Consider the following 25,038-nt stretch of genomic DNA (forward strand, 5'->3'; position numbering starts at 1 on the left):
TTTTAGACTGTTGAGTTTGGCATTGGCGCCTTGTTTTTTTTTAATATTTGGCACTTTTTCTTAAAAAAACTATTTTTACTATTTATATTGTTCTTTTTGCTTGCTTATCTTGTACACACCTTACTGCTGTGACAACACAAATTTCCCAATTGTGGGGCTAATAAAGGATTATCTTATCTTAAAAAATGAGTCTTTTAAATGTAGAATGTAAACTACACGAGCCAAATTCTCCTTTTATACATTCTCATGATAAATTATAAACGAAATAAGATCTTAATCAACTTTAAGTAAATATCTGAATAGAAGAGTAGAGGATAAAAGTGAACTTCTTTGTACAATTTCTTATTACTTAAAAAAAATAAGTCAATATTTGAGGAGTTTAGCATTATTTTTGAGAAACTTCCTTATTGTTTCATGATAAATCATCATTTTGAGGTAAGGAAATCATTTTGAGTTGTTATTTGGAGGTACAGAGTTATAATTTTGCAATACTTTACTATTCTACGATAAAATGACTTAAAGTATCTTTTTTTTCATCACACTGAAAAAATGGGCTCTCTTAATCAGCATAGCATAACAGCAAGATAGATTTAACAGCCTTTATCTTTAGGCATTTATTAAATATCAAAACACATTCAGTTACAAATTACCAATAACCTTATATTCAAAGACAAGTCTGCATATTGTTTTGTGTTTTATTTAAAAAGCCACAGGACCAGAAAGTGGCTGAATAAAATACTGGCAGACATTTACAGGCTTGAAGTCCGAGTCGAAGGTTTCATTAATACTCTCTGCATTGTGGTCTCAAAGCTGAGTGTGAAACCCTGAGAAAAAGACATGGCACACAGGCGGCAGTTTAAAAAAACATTCACAGATTAACAGATAATCAATCAGCACCATTACAGCCAGACAAGTCACATACATTAAAAAAAGTGTGCAAATTACAAAAAGACTGACCAGACCTCAAAGTTAAGTCCTGTCAAAGACACACAAGTGAGCAAAGAGGGTTAAACACCTGTTAAACACTGACGCAGAAAAAATAGTTTCTTTCCTTAATCTGTGCAAAGGGTTAAAAACTGTGCAACACTGTGCTCATTTAGTTTGTCAGTTTTTGTTTGGTTGCTGGTTTGTGACCTTTATCTTCAGTGACCTGTGTGACCCCTGTGACTAAGACTTTCAGGGTTAAATGGCACATTTTAGTCTAAAACATCAACTCAACAAACAAACTTTATCTGTTAAATTATAGGGGATCCAGCGTATTTTAGGTTTTTAATTTGAGTGTAAAGGGACTTTTCAGATTGGGGTTTTTGATGAAGTTATTTATAGACAGAATATTACTAACAGTAGATGTCCGTCAGCACGTCTCCAGTTTTGAGAAGCAGGCTGGAGTTTGACATGGAGGGTGCCAGCAACAAAATGCATTTTAGCCACATAAAAGAGTCACAGTTCAAGTGTTCGCTATATTGAGAGTACTTTCACTGCTTCAACTTCATGTCACACAGTGATTTCCAACCAGTATATACTCTCTCTTCAAAGACAGACTCCATTGAGAAAAACAGTGATTTAACCTTACTGAAAACAGGAGCTGCTCTTTACTTACTTTGTTTTTTATGTTATTGTGTAACTTTGTTTTTTCAAAAGGTTTAATTCAGATTCACCAAAGTCACACAATAACACGAACTGACTAACTTAATGAAACAGATGTAGACAAGCAACTCCCATGTTCAGCGAGCTAAAATTACCTCTTTTTTGCAATAGAGTCTGGTGGCTCTGACGAGAACAGAGACAGGAAAATGAAGCTGTTAATGCCTTCCCCATCAAAACCAAGCCCCCAGGAGGTGCGCCAGGCTCTGATGCAAATTTGACATTGTGGCCAAAAGTGGAATTACACTGTCCAGGGTGGTCATCTGAAGCCCACGGGCGCAAACAGATGTTTCCCCATTGACTTACATCAGGAAAGAGATGTCTGTGAATCAGTAAATATTTTTTGGTGAGCGTCGAAACATCCACAAAATGATTCATTTTACTATCTAGCCATCCAGTTTAATAACATTTGGAAAGTCTCAGAAAGCCAAAAGATGACATTTTTTAGACTACCATTCAAGCTAGCAAAGCACTAAACCGGAAATCAGTCGCTCCGCCTGCTGAAGTTAACTGCTCCGGCACACTTGATCCCACTTGGCCGCCGTAAGTCTCTAGTGCTCATGCCCGATGGACCAGTAGATAAGGATATCTTATTGTATTTTATACCCAGAAAAAGAGGTTGTTTTATTTCATGCGCCAAAGAGCAGCTCTCATATCAATGAACCAGGCCCCGCCTAAATGGCTGTATTCAGACTTCGTTAATACATCCATGATTGGAAAAGGTTGACCAACGGAAAGGTAAGGTGGAGAAAATACTCTCAATATAACTATAGTGTACATTTGAACTGATTATTTTTCCAGTGGAACATTTTTAGGTGGCTAAAATACATTTTGTCACTGACCAACATCCACAGAAGTACATTGCTTAGCTTCTGTGTCTTACTTCTGTCTGCTCCTCCAAACTGGGGGCGTACTGACTGACATCTACTGTATGTGACACACTATGACTATGACTATGAATAAGTACCCCATACAACACCATTTCAAGAAATGTGAACTATACCTTTAAGATACACTGTATACCTCATTTAAGGGTGCAGTTTAAAACCACCCTACAACAAAATGAAGTCCTGAGTGGACAGTTTTAAAGATGCCAGCTGGTCAACAAAAAGTACAACTCAAATATTTCTTGCTTTGAGAACAATGTTGAATCAATCCACAGCATCCACAGATAAAAGCCTCGCTTTGTTAACTGTTAGTAGTTTGTGACTTTAGTGCAAGAAGCAATAGACACCAAAAAGCCTCGACAGCTACTTTTTAGACATTCAGAGATATTTCACAAGTTCTTCTTAAACAGCTTCAGTGATTGTTAGGGGTCATTTAAAGATCCAGTGTGTAGGATTTAGGGGGATCTATTGAAAGAAATTAAACAAAATATTCAATATGTCTTTGTTAGTGTATAATCACCTGAAAAGAGGATTGTGGTGTTTTTCGTTAGCTTAGAATTAGCCGTTTATATCTACATAGGGAGCAATTCCTTGCCCGCAGAGTCTGCCATGTTGCACCGTCATGTTTCTACAGTAGCCCAGAATGGACAAACCAAACACTGGCTTTAGATAGGGCCATTTGTGTTTTGATGTTACCTGAAGGTCACTTTAGGAGGGTTGAGGGGTTTTCAGTTGGTTGCAATCTGCAACCTAACCACTAGATGCCACTATATCCTACATACTGCTCCTTTAAATATTAAATAAAAGTGACGTTCAAGAAAAAAAGTCACAGTCTTCTACAAAACGTTTAAGAGATTCACATCCCCCTGAAGAGTGTCAGTGATGTAACAGCATCGTGGTGTCAGTTCTGCTGCATTTTAACTGAGACCATCCTTCAATCAACTGAACTGGTACCTTGTCCCAGCACCAGTTATGAGGGACAATGTTCCTCCAGAAAATGCATCACAGGGATCTCCTACTCTCTGGTTCAGACCCCCACTGTACCTATAATTTGCCTTTAGACACAGACAGTGAGGGCGACTACAGTAGCAGAGGTGTGTGTTCTCCAGCTGGCTCCACCTTCTTGGTGAGCTGCCGCGCTCGGGCCAGGAGGCGGTTAGGCAGCGTGGGGAAGTGGTGGCTTGGGTCAAGGACGTTGGTCTCTCTGCGCTCGCGTTCCTGCAGCCACATGAGGTACGGGCTGGGCGGGAAGAACGGTCGAGAGCGCTCCCGGTACAGCTGCATGACGATACCGCAGACGCCGAGCACCACCCACACCGTGATCATGACGTAGTCTTGTTGCAGGGATGAAGAGACAGAAACACAAGGTTGTGTTAAATGAGACCCAAGCATTTGGCAGTGTTACTAATATTCAGTTGTGAACTCACCGATGGTTTGGAAGGGCACGTCAGTGAACACCGCACTGTAGTTGTTGTTGAGGAAGCGTTTGAGGATGTTCAGTGTGATGTAAGACAGGCTGGTGTAAGTGTAAGCGTTGACAGCCAGAACTACAGCATAAGCCCCGACAACGCCACATGTGACGATGTTTCCCTGATGACAAAGAAATACAAAAAACATCACAGTTAGTCAAGTTATATGTGAAGAACATTCTTACTTTTTTAATTTACAATGAGCTTTTTATTGGCTAAAAAGCCTCTTAAGTGAAACACAACAAAAAAACAGGAATGCTGGCTTTTTGTAGGCAAATATTTGACCATAAGATAGTGCTGACATAATTTTTTTAACCTTTAAACCTAAAACGACATCAGTTTTCCTGTGCAGCCTTGAGATGCCTTTCACAAGTATTTAAACCACTAAAATCTGATTTCTTTTTTTTTTTTTAAGTGGAAAAAAGCAATCTGCAACTTGGCATGAAACGTCCTGTAGATTGCAAAAAACTATTAAAAGGTGACAAGAAAATATAGAAAAAACTTTATTTATACTTATCACAATTATATATTTAAAATTAGATTACAGATAAAAATCACATTACATTTTTTAAAATTTTATTTTAGCACTTTTTTAGGTCATTTTCTGTTTTTGTTCTGTCACTTTTCCTTCCTTTTTTACTAATTCTGGTAATTTTCTTGCAACTGTGTTTTTTTTTGTTTTTTTTTTTAATTTCTTGCTAATTTTGGGGAGATTGCCTATGAAGTTGCACATCGCCTTCTTTCCATGTTTTTGAAAGAAATGAAGCCCATTTGCTCAGGTCATTTATTTAATTTATTCTGCATGATTGTACCATATCACAAATGTTTCAGTGTGCTGCCTATCATCATGTCATTTTTGTTATTTCCACTAGATGATGCCAAAGTAAAGAGCTTGAATCCTGCATTTGCTGTAGTGAATGGACTGAAGTGTTTTATCTGTTACCGCTCTCTTTTTTTAATTTTGCAAAAAAGGGAAGATCAATATGTGCAAAACGATACAAAACATAGTAAACAAGGACAGTAGTTGTGCAATAATCAGCAATGAAAAATTAAACAAATTAGCAAAGACCTCACAGACAGACAAAAAATAAATAAAACAAACCAAAAAACAAACTAATAATAAAATAATGATAGAGGAACAAATGAAAAGGACAGAAAAAAAGAGAGGACGAAAGAAAGTCTGTAGATGTGGTGGCCTTTAAAGAAGTAATTCAATGAGAGGAAGCTGTATATCTTTATGAATATAAAGAGGTGCATCTTTTACCTCTCTGGGCCAACGCACGAAGATAAGCGGAACCATGAGCATGATGCAGCAGAACGTCACCCAGAAAACCAGATCTGAGCGCCGGAACACATCCAGGTCACCTGAACAAAGATCACAAAACACACGTGAAACACACTCAGTGTATATTACACGTAACAGTCTCTAAAGGGACAGTTCACCCCAAAGTGCTGAGTGCAATCTAGCTCTGTTGTACTGGAGAGAGGGCGGATATCTCAAACACCTGGGGTCATGTTTGGGGACCAGATAGCTTTTTTTTCCTACCAAGAGGAGTGAAGAGGACTGTGGCGGCGATGAGGAAGCCAAGCATCAGTCCAACCACGATGATGCATGCCATGACTGAACCGAAACGCCACCAGCTCATCACCAGGAGGACCCCGCCCACCACACCGATCACTGCTGACACGGCCAGACAGACTGCAGAGAGACGGACACACACCAAAGTTGAGAGATTCTCATTCTGGGATGAAATGCAGCCTGGGGCAGTTTTTGAAATTTTACATGCAAAAAAAACAACTCACTATCATAGTCCAGTCCTGTGGTCCTTTTCATCAGCACAAAGAAGAAAAACGCTGCAAAGCTGAATCCCATGCAAAACATCTCTGCATGGCAAGAGACAGAAAAAGAGGACAGGTGAGAAGGAGACAACAGAGGCACAGAGAGGCTAAATAAAACAGTAACGCAATCATTCATAGAAACGGGCAATCTTCCGAATCCTGATGAAAATGTGTGTGCTGGATGTGGATGAAACAACACACTCCAGAAGAAACATCACATCCTCTGGAGATCTTCCAGAAGCTTTTGGCAGCAGCTGCAGATCACAGTCATGGGTTCAGTTTGGAACAAATACATTTTTGCATCACATGTGGAGGAAACCAAACGAGAGACAGTGTAGTTTCTGCAGTGCACAGCCGGTGATTGACTTATACTTGCAGATGAATGACTACATGGGATGAAGTAAAAGTATCAACACCTCTTTGCTGTACTGTGGCAGCACCACACCAGAGCTTTGCTTCCGTATGGGCCATTTTTCAGTCCCTATGAGGACATTTCAGACTCGCAAACATGACCTCTGACCCCATTTATCTATCCTGTTGACCCCGGAGTGAACTGTGTCCGGAAAAAGCTAACTTTAGAAGAGGCGTAACTTTCAGTTTGAGTTGAAACAGAGAGTTGCTTTATGGAAACTTTTCTTAGTGTTCACTCAGTAAACACTAAGAAAAGATGAAGCCATGCTGTCATTAACCCTTTGACATTGCTTTCTTTTCTTTTTTTTAACAAATTTTTAGTTGAGCATCAGCAGTATATATTATACATTCACAAGAGAAAAGGTAGATGTACAATGCTCTCTTTCCCTCCCTTATTATTTTTTGAAAACATAGGGAGAAAGGCAACTTGGCAAGAAGTGTTCCGCAAATTGCAATAAATTGGTAGATTTGGATCTTTTATTTTTTTAAATGTCTAAAAACTATATCTATAATCATCTTAATTACATATTATTTTTGAGCATCACTTTCCTCCCATGTCTTTGTATGAAATCAAGCCAATCTGCTCAGGTTTGACAGGATTAATTGATGATAATTACTCACCACATTTGAAGAACCGATGCCCGAAAAAGCAGACAAACAGGCCTGCCATGCCAGCGATGGTGAAGAACACCTTTGTGGATACTTTTCCTGAAAATGAAATATTTTTAATCATTAAATGTGTTCAAAGTAGAGTCGCTAAAGTTCAAGGCTTCTTTCACAGTGTTCCTTGCCTTTGTTGTTGTATGAATTTTTAAATGAATGTTTGATATAGTTTTATTTTAAGCATGGGCCCCTATGACTTCAGTTCATCAAGGATTCCTTCACTGTGGAGGCACACTCGGAAAACAAAGTTTTCTTCATGAATTCCCCATTATACAGGGAGAGTGACTGACAAATAGTCCTTTTGGGGAATAAGCATACATTAAATGTGATTTCAGTTTTTTTTTAATGCATTCTGTTCCGTAGATTTAGGATACCCTGAATCAGAAATACTGAAAATAAACTTGCTGAATGCAGTTAGCTGCCATCCTATCACAAGAATGTTCCATTAAAAAATGGTTTCATCAATAAATTAATCTATGCAAGGTTTTCACAAACCATTTTACCACGGAATTAAAGATAAAAAATCGAACAAATATGATAAACAGATCTGCAGAAAAACACAGGAACTCACCGAGTGTTTGACAGCCGTCCAGAGCGGAAGCAAAGCTGCAGGCGTAGGTGTGGACGGGGACGTAGGAGGCCGAGGTGTTCAACAGCGGGTCTCTGACGATGACCGAAAAGATGACGCCCTGACCAGGGATGGAGTTGAACATCACCATGGTCACATCTGATGATAACAGCGTCATGACCTGCAGAAGGACGAGGTGATGAAGAGTTACAGTAGCAAGCAGCACGCCTGTTTTACTATCATAATTTATCATAACTATTTTTAAACATGTTCTTTTTGATTCAAACATTCACAGCTAAAAGTAGGACATAAGCATGGTAAATGGTAGTGTTCTTGATGCCCCACCCGTCTGCCGTTCTCCATCATGCCCTTGATGTCGGCCACGGCATGAATGCCATTAAAGAGGCTGCGCTCTGATAGGTCGCTCTCAGGGAGGAAGTACTGGTAGACATCATACTGCAGCCGCCAACGAGTGTTGGCATCGGTGGATTGGTCGCAGGCTGGCGGAGTTTCTCCCCTGATGGAGAGCAACGACAGTCAGGACAAATCAAACTACCTGTTGGCTTTAGTTAGAATATTTATCTGTCTGGGGCTCTTTTCTAGTGTGATTTACAATAAATGAAAGGCTCCATGTCTATGATATAGTCATTAAGATAATGCAGTGCTCCTCACTTTGGCAAAAAAGTTTCTACTATATATGGAAACTTCATTTAACCCTTTGAAACTGGAGCAAATTGGCTTGATTTCCTTTTTCAAAACCATGGCAAAAGGACGAGCAACTCAAAGAGAAATGGCCCCAAAAATTTGCAAGCAAGCTTTTTATTTTTAATTTTTTTTAGTTTGCAAGGCATTTCTTGCTAAGCTGCTTATTATGCTTTATTCCCCCCATGGTTCTGAAAGAAATCAAGCCAATTTTCTGAGGTTTCAAACATGTAAATGCTAGAGACAGGCGTCTGAATGCAGCAAGCAAAAAGAAAACTGACGTAGATCCAGGCGTTAAAGGGTTAATGATATTTATGTTAAAATGCCATTTAACAAACACACTGAAAGCAGGCAGACAAAGAGTGTGGAAGAGGGCAAACAGGACAACAAAAGCGAGAGAGTGGGCGGGAGCGAGAGAATGAGCGTGAATACACTAAAACAGAAACGGACATAATGTGATTATATAAGTGTCATTCTTTATAACTCTGTGGTTTATCTGTGCACTGTGCTTACCGCTGCTGTGAACTAAAAAAGTGAATATGTGAATGCTGAAACCAGAGATGTAGCACAGCAGAGGTACAAACCTGCTTCATGCATACTAATATTTTTTTGCATGTCTGTTCATTCTTTTTAAACCTGTTATTTCTGCACAGTTGTAGAATTCTTTTGCACTAAAGTCGTCTAAGTCCAAAAAAAAAAAATAAAAAAAAAAAAAAAAAAGATGTACACTAACATCTTTATACTGTTTATAGAATTTGAATCCAGTGATAGCTGTTTAGGACTGTTTCCAATTCATGTGATCCACACAATTCCAATAACTCCAGAGCATAGTAACATCCAAAAGTAAAAATTTATGGAAAAAAAATCAATATTTTAATTTCTGCATTTCCTAATATATTCTAAAAAAGCAGAAACCCAAGAAAAAATAAGCCAATTTGAAAGAGCCAAAGTGAGTCAATCTCAATAAACATTACAATGCTCAACTTGAAATAAAAGTGTTTATAGACTGGTGCATAATTTAAAAAAAAAAAAAAAGATAAATGAAAAATAAATGAAATGCCTGTTTCTGCAAATGAAGCCTGTGTTTCTTTGAGTGCAGCTACTTTTGTCCCTTTTTCAGCATGATAATGTGACCGTCAAAATCCAGTTACACTTTTACACAAGTTTAACAGCACAATTGGGTATAATAGACAGCGTGGTAGGTGCAGTCATCATGTGAGCTCCTCATCTGCCATAATAACCAAAAACACCAGTCAGACACGTCAACCGAGTAACGTTTTAACTGAAATGAACAAAGACAGCCAATAAAGCCTTTATTGTTTGTTTGGTATTAAGGTGAATACAAAATTTGCCACATTTTATGCATGCAGTTTCCAAATCATCCTAACTCTGACACAATATCCCTCAAGCCATTTCTTTTCAACACAGCAGAAACTAGTATAAAGAACCGAAAACTGCAGGTAGAAACCATCTGTTCCTCAAAAGCACTAACCATTCGGATAAACAAAACCTGACCAGAGTTTTAAAAACATTTGGAGTGTGTGCGGCTGCAGACTGGCAGGCAATGACACAACAGGAAATGACTTAACAAGAGAACGAATCTTCTGTTTATCCGCCTCAAGACGGCTTTGTGACACATAACACATTCTTGAGCAAATCAAGCGAGTACTGTTAGCCACAGCGAGGAGGAGGCTGTCTGAGTGTGTGTCTGTGTGTGTGTGTGTGTGTGAAAGAGAGAGGTCATTTCCAAGCAAATAAACAGCAAGGTAGCTTGATGTACAGGTTCTGGCAGATGTGATTTAAGCAGAGTTGCTGCTGCCGACAGTTGAACAGGCCAAACAGGAAGTGAAGCAGGCGCTCAGTCTAATGAGTTACCTCTCATATCCTAAGTTTGCAGGTGCAAAACGGATCGTGGTCTCGTAGAGATTGTAGTGGACGTAGATGTTTGGGTCAATGTCCAGGTTGGACTCCATGTTACAAGCTCCAGGCACCGGATCTATAAAGGAACACAGTTATTAAATAGATGCTGTATCTGACATTTTTGATAAACAGAAATCAAAACACACTCCCTGGGGGTTTAGTGGCACAGTGCCATGTCAGGATGACTTGCTGTAAGAGTGTTTCAACACACAAGAAAGACGTAAGAGCAAGCATGCACAATCACTGCCAGTGCTCACTCATGGTCTGCACGAGCTTCCTCAAGTTTAAAATCACATTCAAGTTATGTTTTTTTTTTAGCCCGTGGCGAAAGTTACCGTGCAGAGTTTTTACGATCAGCAGCTGCAACTTCCTTGTTTCTGACTTCTCATGCAAAACGAGATGAGTCAAAACAAATCAGAAGAGAAGCACGCTGAAACATCTTTTAATGGCCTTACACAATCAGCAAATCTAGTGTTTAAGAGGACCTACCAGTGCTGGAGTATGGGAGGATGACCCCGGTGCCCGACACAGTGCTACCATCAGGAGAGGACAGGAACAAGGAGAGGGAGGCCTGGCCCGGCTGTAGAGCCGACAGGAGGCCCGAGTCCACTGCCGTCAGGGAGAGACCCAGATCTGGCATCTGAACCAAAGGGAAAAATCATCTTATCAGCACAAAATGGGATAGCAAAAATACAGCAAACCATGCTAAATGCAATTCATCCAGAAGGGGACATTCATTTCCTTAACAAATATCACTGCGATCCATCCAATAGTTGCCTTGGCATTTCACTAAAAAACCACAAATATCTAGCTCATTGTGGTGATAGAGGAGAAGTCAGAGGAACACAAAGAGTCAGTATGCTTTGACTTCAGGGGACCACGAATATCCATACAAATTTTTATGGTTATCTAGAGATATTTCCTTCTGGATAAAAATGGTGAGACAATTATCTGCCAGCCAGCAATAAATATTTTCTCTTCTGAAAACATCACTAAACACCTACTTCTTTGTTCATGGATTATTTACTGTGTTATTAATGCCTCAAGTCAGTGACATTTTTAATGGCTGAGCTTATGATAACCATCATGAGACTGTGACTGTGACTGTGACTTGTGACTGTGTCCTTCAACTGAAACACACTCTCTTTAATATGTGGAAATCTTCTTTAGAACAAATTGCATTAGCTGCTGATAAATTCGATGAAACAGAATTAATTCTGCTCAAGTGGGGGGTTCAAATAAGTCCAAGGGTTCACAGACAAATGTGGAGATGTTAAATTTTGTTGTCCACAAATCCCATGAAAAGATTCCAACAACAACATATGTATCTACAAACATGTAGATACATATGTTCTTTTGTGCCATAGAGCTCCACTGTGTCTCCATCTATGAGTCATGCTGTTGCACTGGTTGATTTTTCTTTTCCTATGATGAACCTGGGCACTGTGGTTTATTGCCAATAGCCAATGCATATTAATCTGTGGCTGAAAAAAAACCCCTTAACCAGTGTTTATTCATTTTCAAGGGATTGCTAGTGTCCTATCACTGTTACACTGATAATACACACATCTATTTCTCTGTCAAACCCAACAACCTAAAACAAGTGCCCTCCCACCATGATTGCTAAGCTGCCACCACCGATTAGATGTCTCTTAATTTCCTCCACGTAAACGCCTGACAAAGCAGAAATTCTTTTAACTGCTCCTGATAACTTCTGCAGCAGTTTATTTGTTTATTGGCCCACTTAACTAAAATATAAAACCTATAACTATGAATCTCTGCATCATCTTTGATCAGTAAATGACCTTTGAACATCATGTTACTAAGCTCATCCAGTCATTTTTCCTTCAGCTAAAAAATATCTCAAAAATCAGATGTGTTATGTCTTCCACGAAACATGAACTGGTAATTCACACTTTCATTTTCTCCCAACTGGATAATTGGAATTGCTTCAGTCTAGCTGGATCAAAGTTATTCACAAAGCGTCTTTTCCCTTATGAGAGCTCCTAAGGGGAAAAACTGTTGGACTTTTAAGGTTCTTGTAAGAGTTTCTTATGCATAGGAGAAAATGGCAGGAACTTAAAGAGGTAAGAGAATTATTCTCAATATGCTGAATGATAATGGGTTAATGAAATGCTACAGATTAGATAGTGCAGTGATAATGTTTATGTTCAATCTCATAAGGAATACGTACACCCGCCCAATATAATAAAGGTATAGAAATAAAGTGATCACAGCACTAATATATTTGAAAAACTGGGAATATGCTACAGTACGGCAGTGATGACTACAGTCTGTCTTAAACTTCCATCAAAGGACTGATCAGTCAAACAATGACACCACTTTCACGGTCTCATATTGTGATGCAGTTCATTTCATGTCCTCTGGATGTCCACACCTTGCAGACTCACAAAGGGTGTAACTGTGACAACCTATCACATCTGTTAAAGAATGTGCCATACCTAGCAGCGGGGTCAACCACCTCCTTACTAAGATAAAACTTTCTGTCCCCTCCTTGCTCATAGTTGGTCTTAGACCTCTCCTAAATCACTTCTAAGCTAGGACCCCTTACTTAAAGTTTTTAGGCCAAGTTAGGAGGTCTAAGAGTATTCTCATAACGTTTGTGAATACAACCCGTTGATGTCCTCGTTTCTTATTCTACTTCTCGCTCACTCTGATCCTCAGATCTCGGCCTCTCATCCATCCCTTGCTCCAGCTGCCAAACTAAATGTGATCATGCATTTGTTTTAGCCTCTAGAACCTTCTTCCCCAATCTATCAGATTTACTGTATACTTAAACTCTTAAAAACCCACCTTTAAAGGCAAGTCTTTCTATAGATGATCTTCATGTGTTATGTCTTTGGGCTAGTTTTGTCCCTTTCTCATTGTGCTTTGTTCTATAATGTAATTTTTTCTATTGCACACAAATTGTGATTAACTAGTAATAAATAGCATCGAATTGTTAACATTTAAGACTGGTATCAAAGTCAGACTTGTGATATTATGACAGAGAGCAAGGTCAAGATATCATTTTCAGGGAGCATACCATTTACTTTGCCACATATTTTTTAGTTTGCAAACACTGAATTACTGCAGTGTGACGAGCCCGGCTGCATCGAAACACTGCGCCCACATAATATGACTCTCAGTCCAACTGCTCATACAATAACTCCATTGTATGACCCTCGTCTTGCTGTTATGAGACAGCGCTGGGAGTGGGTAGAGATACTCCATTCGATGTGGTTTTTACTGGATTTATTTAATACACCACAGCGGTAGAGCTACTTCAAACCATTCTAATCACAAGTGTGTAAAGGATTTTCAGCTTAATGTGACTTCTCATTAGTCACCAGAGGGAAACACTCACAGCAGCGATTCAGCCTCGCACACTGTGTTTTCGAAGGCTATTCGAAAGCTATTCCACTTTCCATTTTAAACATGCTGAAGTTTATCTGGTGGAGTTTAGTACATGTGGTTAAGAAATGGATAGTCAGCATTGGTAGAAATAACCACACTGACTGATAAAGTAGAAAAAGAGGATCTTGTGGTTTACCGGTTGCTGCTACCATCAGGCAGACGTTACAGAGCTATGAAAACACGGAAAAACAGATTAAAAGACAATTTTCACCCTAGAGCCATAACTGCGCTTAACATCGCCCAAACTTTAAGTGTGGATTTGAAACTGTGCAGTGTGTTCATGCGAGTTGTGAAAATGTCTTGTTTGCTTGTGTTTTCCTTTTCTTTTTTCTTTTTATTATAGTTTTATAATGAGCTTTAGAGTCATTCTTATTTATTATAATTATAATATGTTTTTTTGCACTTGGATGGGGATTGCATCCAATTTCGTTGTACATGTACAATGACAATCAAGATATTCTATTCTATGAGAAAGTGATAAAAATAAAGGGGACAGAAATATGTGAAAGATAATATAAAGTTAAGTGTGTTGTAGTATGCATGTTCAGCCTTTATGAAACTTTCTGTTTCAGTTTAAAAACTCACTTCCTGTTTTTCCTCCTTTCGGAGAAGTGATTTCCTCCATGTCAAGTTCTGCCACTCGGGAGACATTTTCTACCAGTGAGAAACAAATCTGTTTTCCTTTCTCTTGCTTTCTGCTGTTTCTGTCATCAGAAAAAATAAACTAAATTTGTCTCTCCGCCCGTCTGTGCAGCGTGGATCCAAACCGAGCCGTCTCCTGAGACTCCAGGGACCGACGCCAGAAGGTTTCCCCCCCAGGGCCGTCCTGTCTGCTGCTCATGACCAGTGGACTGTACATCAGCTGACTGCCACTTCTCTCAGTGGGTCAGACGACCTCGCTCACAAAGCCTCATTCATTAATCAGAGGGAGAACTAACTGCTCATACAGTATGAAGCATACCTCGATTGTCACACTTTAGTTCGCTTTTTTTTTTTTTTTACTGTTTCCACCAATAGAATCACTCGATTAAGGACGTGGAGAGCTTCAAGAAATTGATAAGGCATTTGTTTTACTGATTTAACCGCACTGAGCTTTCATCTTGGTAGCTCATTTTCCCGCCTCTACTCTACACATCTTCACAAGCCAATTTTAGAGTGGAGTCATGCTCAGTGCCATATCTATACCATGAAGAGCACAGCAGCAAGCGGTACAAAGACAAGCGCTGGTAAATGCAGAGCCAGTGGTAACAAGACTGGAAACAATCAGCTACATGAGCTGTTCCTGTACCGGCTGTTTGGGTACTGACTACTACTACTACTACTACTACTACCCGAGATAAACAAACACTTAGCTACAATTCTACAATTCTACAATTTCATTTAGCAGACGCTTTTATCCAAAGCGACGTACAACACAAGCAAGAATTTAGACTTAAGGAAAAACCCTTAGTAAGAGCAAAAAGTGCTTCAGGTGTGATTTGGTCACAGGTATTGCCGTCTAGTGGCAGAAGAAGTGCCGCACAGCCCCCCCCTTTTTTTTTTTTTTGAAACCAAAGTAATAACCAGTAGCGATCTCAGCATCTGAGATTCATCAATCTCAGTATCACTACTTATGATGACAGTCAACATACAACATCACACAACTAGCTACAGCGACTCACAGAAATCTGGGGAGAAACGCACAATCCTTCAGCTTAAAATAAGGTGCTGTGTCCTCAGATGGGAATTGGGGATTTTATTAACACCAGTGCCATTACAACTATTTTACTGATGCATGATTAGTTTTCTGTGTGTAAAGAGTCAATTACGTGGCATTCTTAGAATTTAAACCCACATTTTGGCATATTGCTTATTGTTTTTCTGCACTTTATTGAAATGATCACTTCACAGATATTACAGGTATAGATATTACATTACAATTCGAATGGATTGGACCATGTGGAACTGAATCTCACCTGGAACCAGGTCTCGATTCCTGTTGCTTATCCGTCCAGTTGTAGCATTTCAGTAAACGGTTTATCTTATCCATGACGTGTGCATAAAAGTGACAAAGCTACACTTTAAAACTGATTATACCAAATATATTCACGATCAAAAGAGGATATGTGTTCAATTATTTAGCTGCGCTGCTGAAAACAAAGCAGAGACAACGAGTGCTGTGCACTAATATAAAGATAGAGCAAGTGGCCAATTAGCTTAGTTAAGCACAAGACTGGAAACGGGAGGAAACAGGTTGCGTGACTACATCTGAAACAAAAAAAAAAAAACGATATCTTATTCTTTTTTGGATAGATTAAACAAATACAATATAAAATGTTAATAAGTAAGCTTTGCATGTGCTTCTAGGTAATTTATTTTTAGCTTTAACCAGAGCTAGGCTAGCTATATACCCCTATTTTGAGGCTTTATGCTAAAAAATAACCAGCTGTTGGCTTAATACTTAGTGTACAAATATAAGAGTGGTATTAATGTTCTCCCCTAACTCTCCATAAGAAGGCAAATACTTCCCAAAACGTCAAACTGTTCCTTTAACTTAGCACTCTTCTATGTATATATGTCAATATTATATTTTAGAAATACTCCTAAATGAATTTGTGTTGTTTGTGTTGTTGTTATCAGTATTTCATGACTTCATCCAACTTTTTTTTATTATTTATATCAAGTGGAATCATCTGTTCTGTTGCAGCTTCTCAACCGCAAGTTCAAGATATTTTTCTGTAATAATATCAGTACAATGATAGAGGCCGCTTCATTGCTATTCTGTTGCTAGGGAAACGGTCTGTTTATTTCCTGTCAGCTACTGCATTAACAAACACTGCAACACTAGAATTTCTGGTGTTAGAGAAAGACTGTAGGAAGTGTTGCTCTGCATGTCATGTCCAGACGATGAGGGAAAGACACGTCTGTCACAGATGATACTTCAGTGCTCAAAGCTGAGAAGTATACGTCAGCTCTCTCTCACCTTGGTGTAGGAGAGCGTGGCGTTGCGGTGCTGCGTGTGGAACTGCAGGGTGATGAAAGCGACATCCGCGGGGATCCTGGACACCACGGCCTGCACCGTCTCATTCTGGGAGACGCTGACATTCTGGAACGTTCCCGGCAGGAAAATCACCCGGTCTGAGACAGAGAGGGAAAAATCTGATTAATCTCATGATTTCATTGTGATAGATTGATCGTAGTGTGCAGCCCATAAACCACTCTGCTGCAGTGTCCTCATATACCCTGAACTGGACAAGCTCACGTTGCATGTTCTGTATTAAAGCTGTGAATCTTTGATCACAAATACAACAAATATGTTTCTTCATTTTTGTGCCAACAATCAATACCTTTAAAGTACTTGTAGCTACGCATATGTTGCCATTAAAAAATGAATAAATAAAAACAGAAAAAAATATGTGACAGTACTCAGACCATGATGGGACTCTTGATTTTTTTTGTTTTCTTAAAAAAAAAAATTCATTGGAAGAACAATGCAAGGCATATAAATCACAGAGCACCCAAGCGTTTTTCCACTTTTTCAATGTTTTCTCCCCTCCCCCACCCCAAAGACACCGTGACAGAAATAAAGGCAGTAACAGAAATCACACTAATGACAACAATCATGACAAAACGTATGGGTTGCAGTGACACCAAAATGACCAATAACCTACACATAAGATAAGAAAATAATGAATAAATATTCAGATAAAAATAACTTAAATAAAGAGAAGGCTCTGTTGTCACAACCAGGCAGTGAGGTCAATATAATTTATGGTCTCCAAGTTTTTATAAAAGAATAAAGAGAAACTTCCACGGAAAGTGAGTTTCTCCAATCCGGTGGACAGTAAAATGTCTTTCAACCACATTTTTGAGTAGTAGGCTGAACAGGTTTCCATTTAAGGTTATAAGTCGCCTTGCCAACAAGGTGGTAAAGGAAAGGACATGTTGCATGCCTCAAGACAAATCCAGGCTGTAGAGGAACTCCAAACAAGGCAACGCAGTGTTAATACAATTAAAAATCTCACACCAGAGTATATTAAGCTTCAGGCAAGACCAGAACATGTGGGTGTGATGAGCTGGGGCTTGTAGACACCTATTACATGAGTCTGTTAAATTAGGATAAATCTTGGAGAGGCATGCATTGGTGTAATGGGTGATCTTGGTTTTAAGTTTTAAGTAAATAACAAAAAATTAATGCTTGGAAACTAATGAGATGGTCAGGTAATTAGTTCTCGCTCTCTCATGGTCTTTCCAAATTTACACGAGCATCGTCACACCATTACTCAGCTACACATAAAACTGAATTAAAGAAATTAAGTTTGTATCCTGTTTCATTCAATCTAAGTTACGATGGAGCAGAAGAAACGACTGATTGTGGCGGACAGCAGGCAACATACAGCCAACTGTAGATAACCTGAAATCACAGACAGCACCTTTGATATTTGGTGCTGAGCCAAGTAGGTGACCTAAAACCAGGTCAGCAGCACATCAGGGAGGGATCTTACAGAAAAGGCTGAATGAAGAAGTACGCTCCGTGTTGAGTAATGAAAGCTACACTGAGGCATGTGAGCATCATTTGTTTAAGTGCTTGAGGGAAATCTAACAACGCAGTATAAACGTCCTCAATTTTGCAGTGGGCTGCAATCATTTTTAATATATTTCCTGGCCTATAAAGCAAGGAGAATGTAAGCAACATGACCATTTTTGTTAGATAAAAAGTTAAAAACATTTTTAAAATATATAGTCACAAATTGTAATACATTCAGTAAAATACTCAAATAGAAGTTGTTTGTCAGTCCTACTTTAACTTCAATCTTCTGATCATGTGCTCGTCATTTTTTTCCAGTTTTTTTTTTCAATTGAAATAAAACAGCAATAATTGATCAGCTATGGATGTATTAACTCTTAAGTAACCGTCAAGTATCTGTATGAGTGGAATGTGCAGAAAAGCACGCTTGATCTGCTGTGTGACACTGTGACAGGTCAGGTGATCATTCTGCAACAGCAATGATCCACTCTTTACAGCTGAGAGGCACGTGCAGTTAAAAAATGAGAAAAAAATCTATGGCAAGTTGTGTTTTAATAATTATTAGACTAATAATACATTCTTAAACATCTGTCGATAGTAAATGTTACCGTTTACCGAAGCAACTTTAACCCCTCCTCTGTTTGGTCAGCTGAGTCTGTTTAAAAAAGACATTCTCAAGCTCATCTTTAAAGACTGGCGGTCTGTGTACAGGGCTGTAATTTGTTTCTGACTTCCGTTTTTGAATGACTTTTCTATATGCATATCATTTTGTCAACTTGGTTTTAAAAGATGCTACATAAATGATAATAATAATTATGCTAAAAATAATAATAATAACAATAATAATAATAATAATAAGAAGAAGAAGAAGAAGAAGAAGAAGAAGAAGAAGAAAATGTGTTTGTATAGCACTTTTCATATTAAAAGACAAAGAAGACATAAAGACATTATAAAACCCACATGTAAAAATAAGATAATATCAGAATAGAACAGAATGCATCTTCACAAGGATAAAACCCACTAGAAAATAGTAGAAAAATAATATTAAAATAAGGCTAAAAATAGCCTGCATAGAATGCATAGATTGCATAATGTACAACGGAAAATAAAACCCACTGAGATATTATTAGCAAAAATAAAGCCAAAAATATTGTGTATAAAATTAAGAAAAATACATTTTAAAGAGGTGCAGCAGTGTGATGCAAAATGCAAGTCAGAGCTAATTAAAGGCTAAAGTGAAGAGATACGTTTTTTGTTTTATTTTAAATATATTTAGCAAATAAAATCTTTCTAACTTAACACAAATCTGGAAGACACTTCCCCACACAACTATTTCAGCAATCATTTAGTCCTCACATTGTCTGCACACAAACCATCAACTCAACGCGTCACTGTGAGACTGAACTTTTATTTCTCTCTCTCTACAGCTCTCTCTCCATCACAGATTTCCTCAAAGTTTGAGGAAGTGTTTGCTGATAGCTGCCAGTTTGCAAATGAACACAGCACTTGCACAACACGACCTTCGACCTTTTCAGAATAGCTAAAACCCATTTTCAAATTTGCCGCCGCCTGTAACCAACCGACGTCTGTTCACACATCGGTTGTACGTATTAAAGTATTTGTCCAAAGATCACATGAATGGTCTTTTTGTATTTGTATGTTTGCTTACATATGTTTGTCTCTCAGACGGAGAGGAAGAATGTCAAGTATGAAAAGCAAAGCTGTGTAGATTAATCACAGGTTACGCGTGCTGACTTATCCATACTGACTGTTTGCAGGTCAGACTCCAGCTGAGGAGTGACCTGCTGCCTTGATTTGTCTGACACGTGAACCAGGGAAGCTTGTGAGAGGTAGAAACCATAGTCCAGGATATATACCCAATCTTATTTTATGGTCGTTACGACACCAACACCAGTATCGAAAATTAACACTGGCTAAAATGCTGGATCAGGTATTGGCAGGGTTCCTGCAGCTTTAAGAAAGTGGAATTTAATACTTTGTAAGAGTTTTGAAAGCTGCTGGAATTAGACTTAAGACAGCATTTTAGTAATTTAACAGAAGCTAAAACTGAAGGGAAAAAATAAATCAGTAACGTGAGACAAGGGAGATTATTGCAACATAAAATATGAGTTTTTGGTGAGGTCTTCTTGATCGTACTTCGAAAAACCGTACTTCCCGTGTCTTATCATTTTTATGACTTTTAAGACATTTAATTGCAATTAAGGTGTTCAGTTCCTTATAAGACTTTTTAAGGATCTGCGGCTCATGTCAAATTCAAAGTTAGTAATGTTAGTGCTTCCCTCTTGAATGGGTGGTGCCTTTAGGAGGTGCTACAGTTATTTCTTTGGTCCCAGTGGAGAGTTTAGTGTCCCTTGAGGGGCTAAATACTATTTCAGAGTCTTTTCCACCCTGACAAAAATTAAAATTAGGTGAAGAAACACTTGATATTTGAACAAAGTCTAAATAATTTAATACTAACAAAACTCCCTGGTTACTTAAGCCTAAAAGCTATGATGTATGAGCATCAAGCCAGCTTGTTATTTCATATGAACCTGCTGCTGCTGGTGTTTTTCTGTACAGCAAACTTTATTTACTTATCAGAGTAAATACTCTTGACTCCACTTGTTTTCATAACCCAATTCATAACCATTTGTTTGGATTCCAAGGTCTCAACATTTTGACACAATTAGCTGAACTTTTACAAAAAATAAATCACAGTTTTTTACTCTTCTATGCTGAATTGCACAAACACTTTATATGATGCAAATGCTGTTATACTGCAATACATGTCAGTTAGACACTAACTATGATCTAAAACTAGTTAAGATTTATATATGAATATCATAGGGAAAACATTTTTAGTCAGAACTGCTCTTTGATGGCATAAGAAACATCTCCTTAAAACTGATATATATCCTGTTAAACCACTGAAACGTGAATCAGTATCAGCAATAAGATCAATAATAACATCGGCAATAAGAAACTTGTCAGGTTGAATGTTGTGCAAATTGCATGAAATAATAGTAAATGTTGACAAGAAAATGACCTAAAATGAGCTAGCGAAAGAGAGAAAGTGAGGGAGAGAAAGACATAGAGTGAGTCATCAGAAAATGATCAAAAACTAGAAAACATATAATCGTGTAATTATTTATATTCATTATTTTATTTTATCACTTCTCTTCCAGGTCATTGTCTATTTATTTATTATTATTATTTTTTTTTTTTGTTATTATTTTTTTTTTTTTGCTCAATTTCAGGTAATTATCTTGAAGGCCTAACTTAACGACTACTTTGCTAATTTTGTGGCTCACTTCTTGTTAAATCGTTGTTGTTTTTGAATTCAAATTTAGCTTATTTGCTCCGATTTCAAAGACATAAAACGTGTAAAATATAAGCCCCTTTCTCAAACCCCATGACATTACTTAACTGACTTAAATTCACTGAGGTTTGCAGGACTTGAGACTTATAAAATAGACTAAATAAACATTGAACCCGGAGTGTGTTTGTAAGAAATGATGATATTAACTGCTAGCTACCGTTAGCTAAAGCTACTCAACAATAACAAGTTCAGCCGGATGACACTTCAGTGATTTAGCTACATGAAGGAATCAAAAAGCGGCCTTCAACCTGTTAACGTTACTTGTTCCACGACGTAAGCTACTATATAGCCCTTTATTTGTCGGTTTCAAAGACGAGGAAAGATAAATAACGTTGCTATAAGTGAAAATACACCAAATTACTGTCTCTACTCACTTTCCTCTTGGGCTTGAACTTCACACACCAGCAGCAGCAGCAGCAGCCGGGGGAGCGGACACCAAATCCACCGAGACATCTCCCTCTGCTTCAACAAAACGCCTCTATCTTATAAAATCATTTATAACATCGCATTCTCCTGTGTTTGGGTGCTAGAAGTCCCTGCAATCTCCAACGCGACATGCTTGACAGGACAGAGCAGAGAGGTTTTGCAGGACAGTCTTCTTCTGCCGCTCTGACGCCTGAGCGATGTCTCTGCGAGAATCTCGCCGTTTGTCCCGCGATAACTTACAATCCCCATAGTAGAATACCAGAAAGAGGGAATTCTCTTAGAAACTGAAAGTCCAGTAAATTATTTATGAATAACTGATATTGCACCACATGTCTGGGCGATTCCACCTGCCATGCCATGTTACTAAGTGTCTTAAACAGCAAGAATATTTATAATACATGGGCGAGATAAGGAGATAATGTGACCAGTGTGATTTCGGAAAAAAAATCAATCATTTCATAAGCAACACCCCTGCTCTGATGTAGCTCCCAAACTTTAAACACAACTGCCACCTAGTGAGAAAAACGGACACACACACATACATTTATTTAATGCGTGTATATGACACAGTGTGTTTTGACATAAAAGGGAAAGCACAAGTTTAAAATAGCAACAATAACTCTTTGAAACCTGGATCGTCTTTACTTTTCTTGTGCTGCATTCAGATGCCCTTCACAAAGTTTTCAATATTTTGAAATGGTGCAACTTCTTTGAAAAAAATGAGGACAAAGGCAGTGTGCAACAAGACAAGACATGTCTCGCAAATTGCAAGGAATAAGTAAATTTAGAAAATTTCTTTTTAAAAATGTGGGTAAAAATGTAGGTAAAATGGCCATAGAAATGTGTTTTTAAATATCACAAACATATATATTTTTTATTTAAATAGAATCTTTAAAATTTTAAAGTATTTTTTCAGGTCAGGACTTATCTAGACACATTTTGCAGCCACAACTATTCTTATACTGTTGCTCTTTTACTTCTTTTTTTTAACACTTTTTTATTGATTCAATCATTTATTTATTGTAGAAGTGACTAAACTGTTTTTTGGTTTTTTTTTCATAAAATCACTGGTTACATGCAGTGCAGAGTGTTAATTAAAAACATATCATCCTAATCTCATAGGCAAAGAAAACTCTCTCTTCTCTTTAAAAGCATTGATATACATCTGATCTGTTATATGGCTCTGCCAGAGAAACTGCTGTTTGAGACTCACACTGAGCAATGAGTTAAAAGAAATTCACCGGGGGAAAGTATTATCTTTTTTTTCTGCAACAATGAAAGGATAAAATCTTTAAAGACCAAAGATACACAGAGCCAGATGACAGTGCTGCTGATGAGCCACAAGGGAGGAAGATTTGTTCTGCAGACTCCTCTACATTTAAAAGAAAGGCAATACAGACACAGTCCATAAAGAGGTGAGGGGATATAGAAATATGGGCATTTATGAAAAAATACACAGTCTACATGTGCAGTGTGTAAAACAAATAAATATATCTAACGTTAAAGATTAAATAATTTCTCTGTGGACTTGAAATGTGTTTTAACAGAGATAGGAGGACAATATTAGTGATACTATACTGAGTGAAAAACATTTCAAAAGTTCCAATACATTAATGTTTTTGTTTTTTTTAAATGCAGTGGCAGGTGTAATAGATCCATGGGTGCACTGCTGCATAACTTCCGGGTGTATTAGGATCACTAACTCCCATCCCCACCCCCACTGCCCTCCCCTCGTCTCCCAGCATGCATCTTGCACCAACTGTGACTGTATCCAGTTTAAAATCTCTCAACTGATCCCTCCAAGTACAATATGTTCCTAACGCAATGAGGTGAAGACCATCCCATCATTTGAGATGTGAAGCCCAGCTGCCAGAAGATGGAGCCATTTTCCACCAAATGACCTCACACACATCAGCTCATCACTTCAGAGACATAGAACCTCAGGCGAGGAAGCCAGGGAGCCGCAGGGAGCGGGGAGGTGTAAGGACGTTACATGCAGTTAGTGTCCCACTGGGATCTTTTGTCTGGGTGCTTTGGAGGCAGCTTGGGCTTACTGGCCCCATTTGTGCCATATGCCATGAGAGACCTAGCTGTCACATCAGATAAGGACCTCTGTGTGATGGCATAACTGACCGTGCAGCTCTCAAGTGCACATTCACAGTCACTGCACCCCATTCATCATTTCTTTTTAAGTGCAGTTTAAATGGGTGGCTGCGAAGATGACAGCAATACCACTGATGTTCAAGCTGCTTTTTGTTTACACATCTTACTTGAACATGTACCTTTAAAGCATTAGTTTGTCTTTTAAATCAATAAATGTCATATTAACTTAACATATATGATCTTTAAGGGATAAGTACATTTATTAATGCCTCTGAAAACACATTTGAGTTATGTCTCAATACATTATAATAATCTGCTGGAAGCCAGTTAATACACCTTTTCATTTACAACTCCCAATGCTACCATTATTGATTTCAGGGCCTTCTTTGAATCTATTTAAGCATTTCCACAGTTAAAATCCCTATAACTGCTCAGACTGCAGTGAATTAAGGCATTATTCAAACACTTGAAATGCCATATGGGGATTTTATCGCTAACGACATACATTTTTGCCCTTTGGCGTTAGTGCAATATCGTGCCTGACATACAGTGTCTTCATTGTGTTGAACCCATATATTGTGGAGCAATGAGATTTGCTTTAGCTAACATCTTGCATGTATTACACAGTCAATCTAACCAGAAAATCCTTAGAATATGAATTAGATGTATATTTAGTTTAGGGTGACAAAAAGGTAAGTAATGCATTACATACATAATAATACAATGCAACTATATAGCCTATAAATCTAGGGTTCTGCAATATATCTGTTCAATATCAGACAAATTTTGAATATTGTGATATCAAAAGTGTTATTTTTGGCTGGTTTTAAAGGCTGATTTACAGTACTTTTCTGAATTTACCAGTCTATTCTAGCATTTCTATTATCTGCCTTTAACCACTTAGTCAATATACCCACATAACTGATGAATATTAAAAATCTCATCTTGTAAATATTTTGTGAAAGTGCAAATAGTCAACCCTACAATGATGTCGCAATACTGTAAGTGGTATTTGATCAAAATATTGTGATATTTGATTTTCTCTTTATCACCCAGCCTTTTATAAATCCTAATCCTCCAGACATGAACAACCACACATTTGA

General features: G+C 38.1%; 1 protein-coding gene across 1 annotated transcript; it reads right to left on the minus strand.

Annotated features, from left to right (window-relative positions):
* Positions 1–585: 585 nt before the first annotated feature.
* tm7sf3 (transmembrane 7 superfamily member 3) lies at positions 586–22,200 on the minus strand. The gene is made up of 12 exons (XM_042511452.2): positions 21,781–22,200; positions 16,483–16,637; positions 10,593–10,743; positions 10,059–10,179; positions 7,827–7,998; positions 7,485–7,662; positions 6,872–6,958; positions 5,804–5,884; positions 5,547–5,699; positions 5,265–5,365; positions 3,959–4,121; positions 586–3,865 (listed from the first exon to the last, which is right to left on the minus strand). Exons 1-12 carry the CDS (start codon positions 21,857–21,859, stop codon positions 3,612–3,614), a joined length of 1,695 nt encoding a protein of 564 aa, XP_042367386.2. The 5' UTR covers positions 21,860–22,200; the 3' UTR covers positions 586–3,611.
* Between the last annotated feature and the right edge of the window lie 2,838 nt (positions 22,201–25,038).

Source organism: Plectropomus leopardus, chromosome 22 (genome assembly GCF_026936395.1).
Source record: "Plectropomus leopardus strain MGB_pleo_1.0 chromosome 22, ASM2693639v1, whole genome shotgun sequence".
Lineage (NCBI taxonomy): Eukaryota > Metazoa > Chordata > Actinopteri > Perciformes > Serranidae > Plectropomus > Plectropomus leopardus.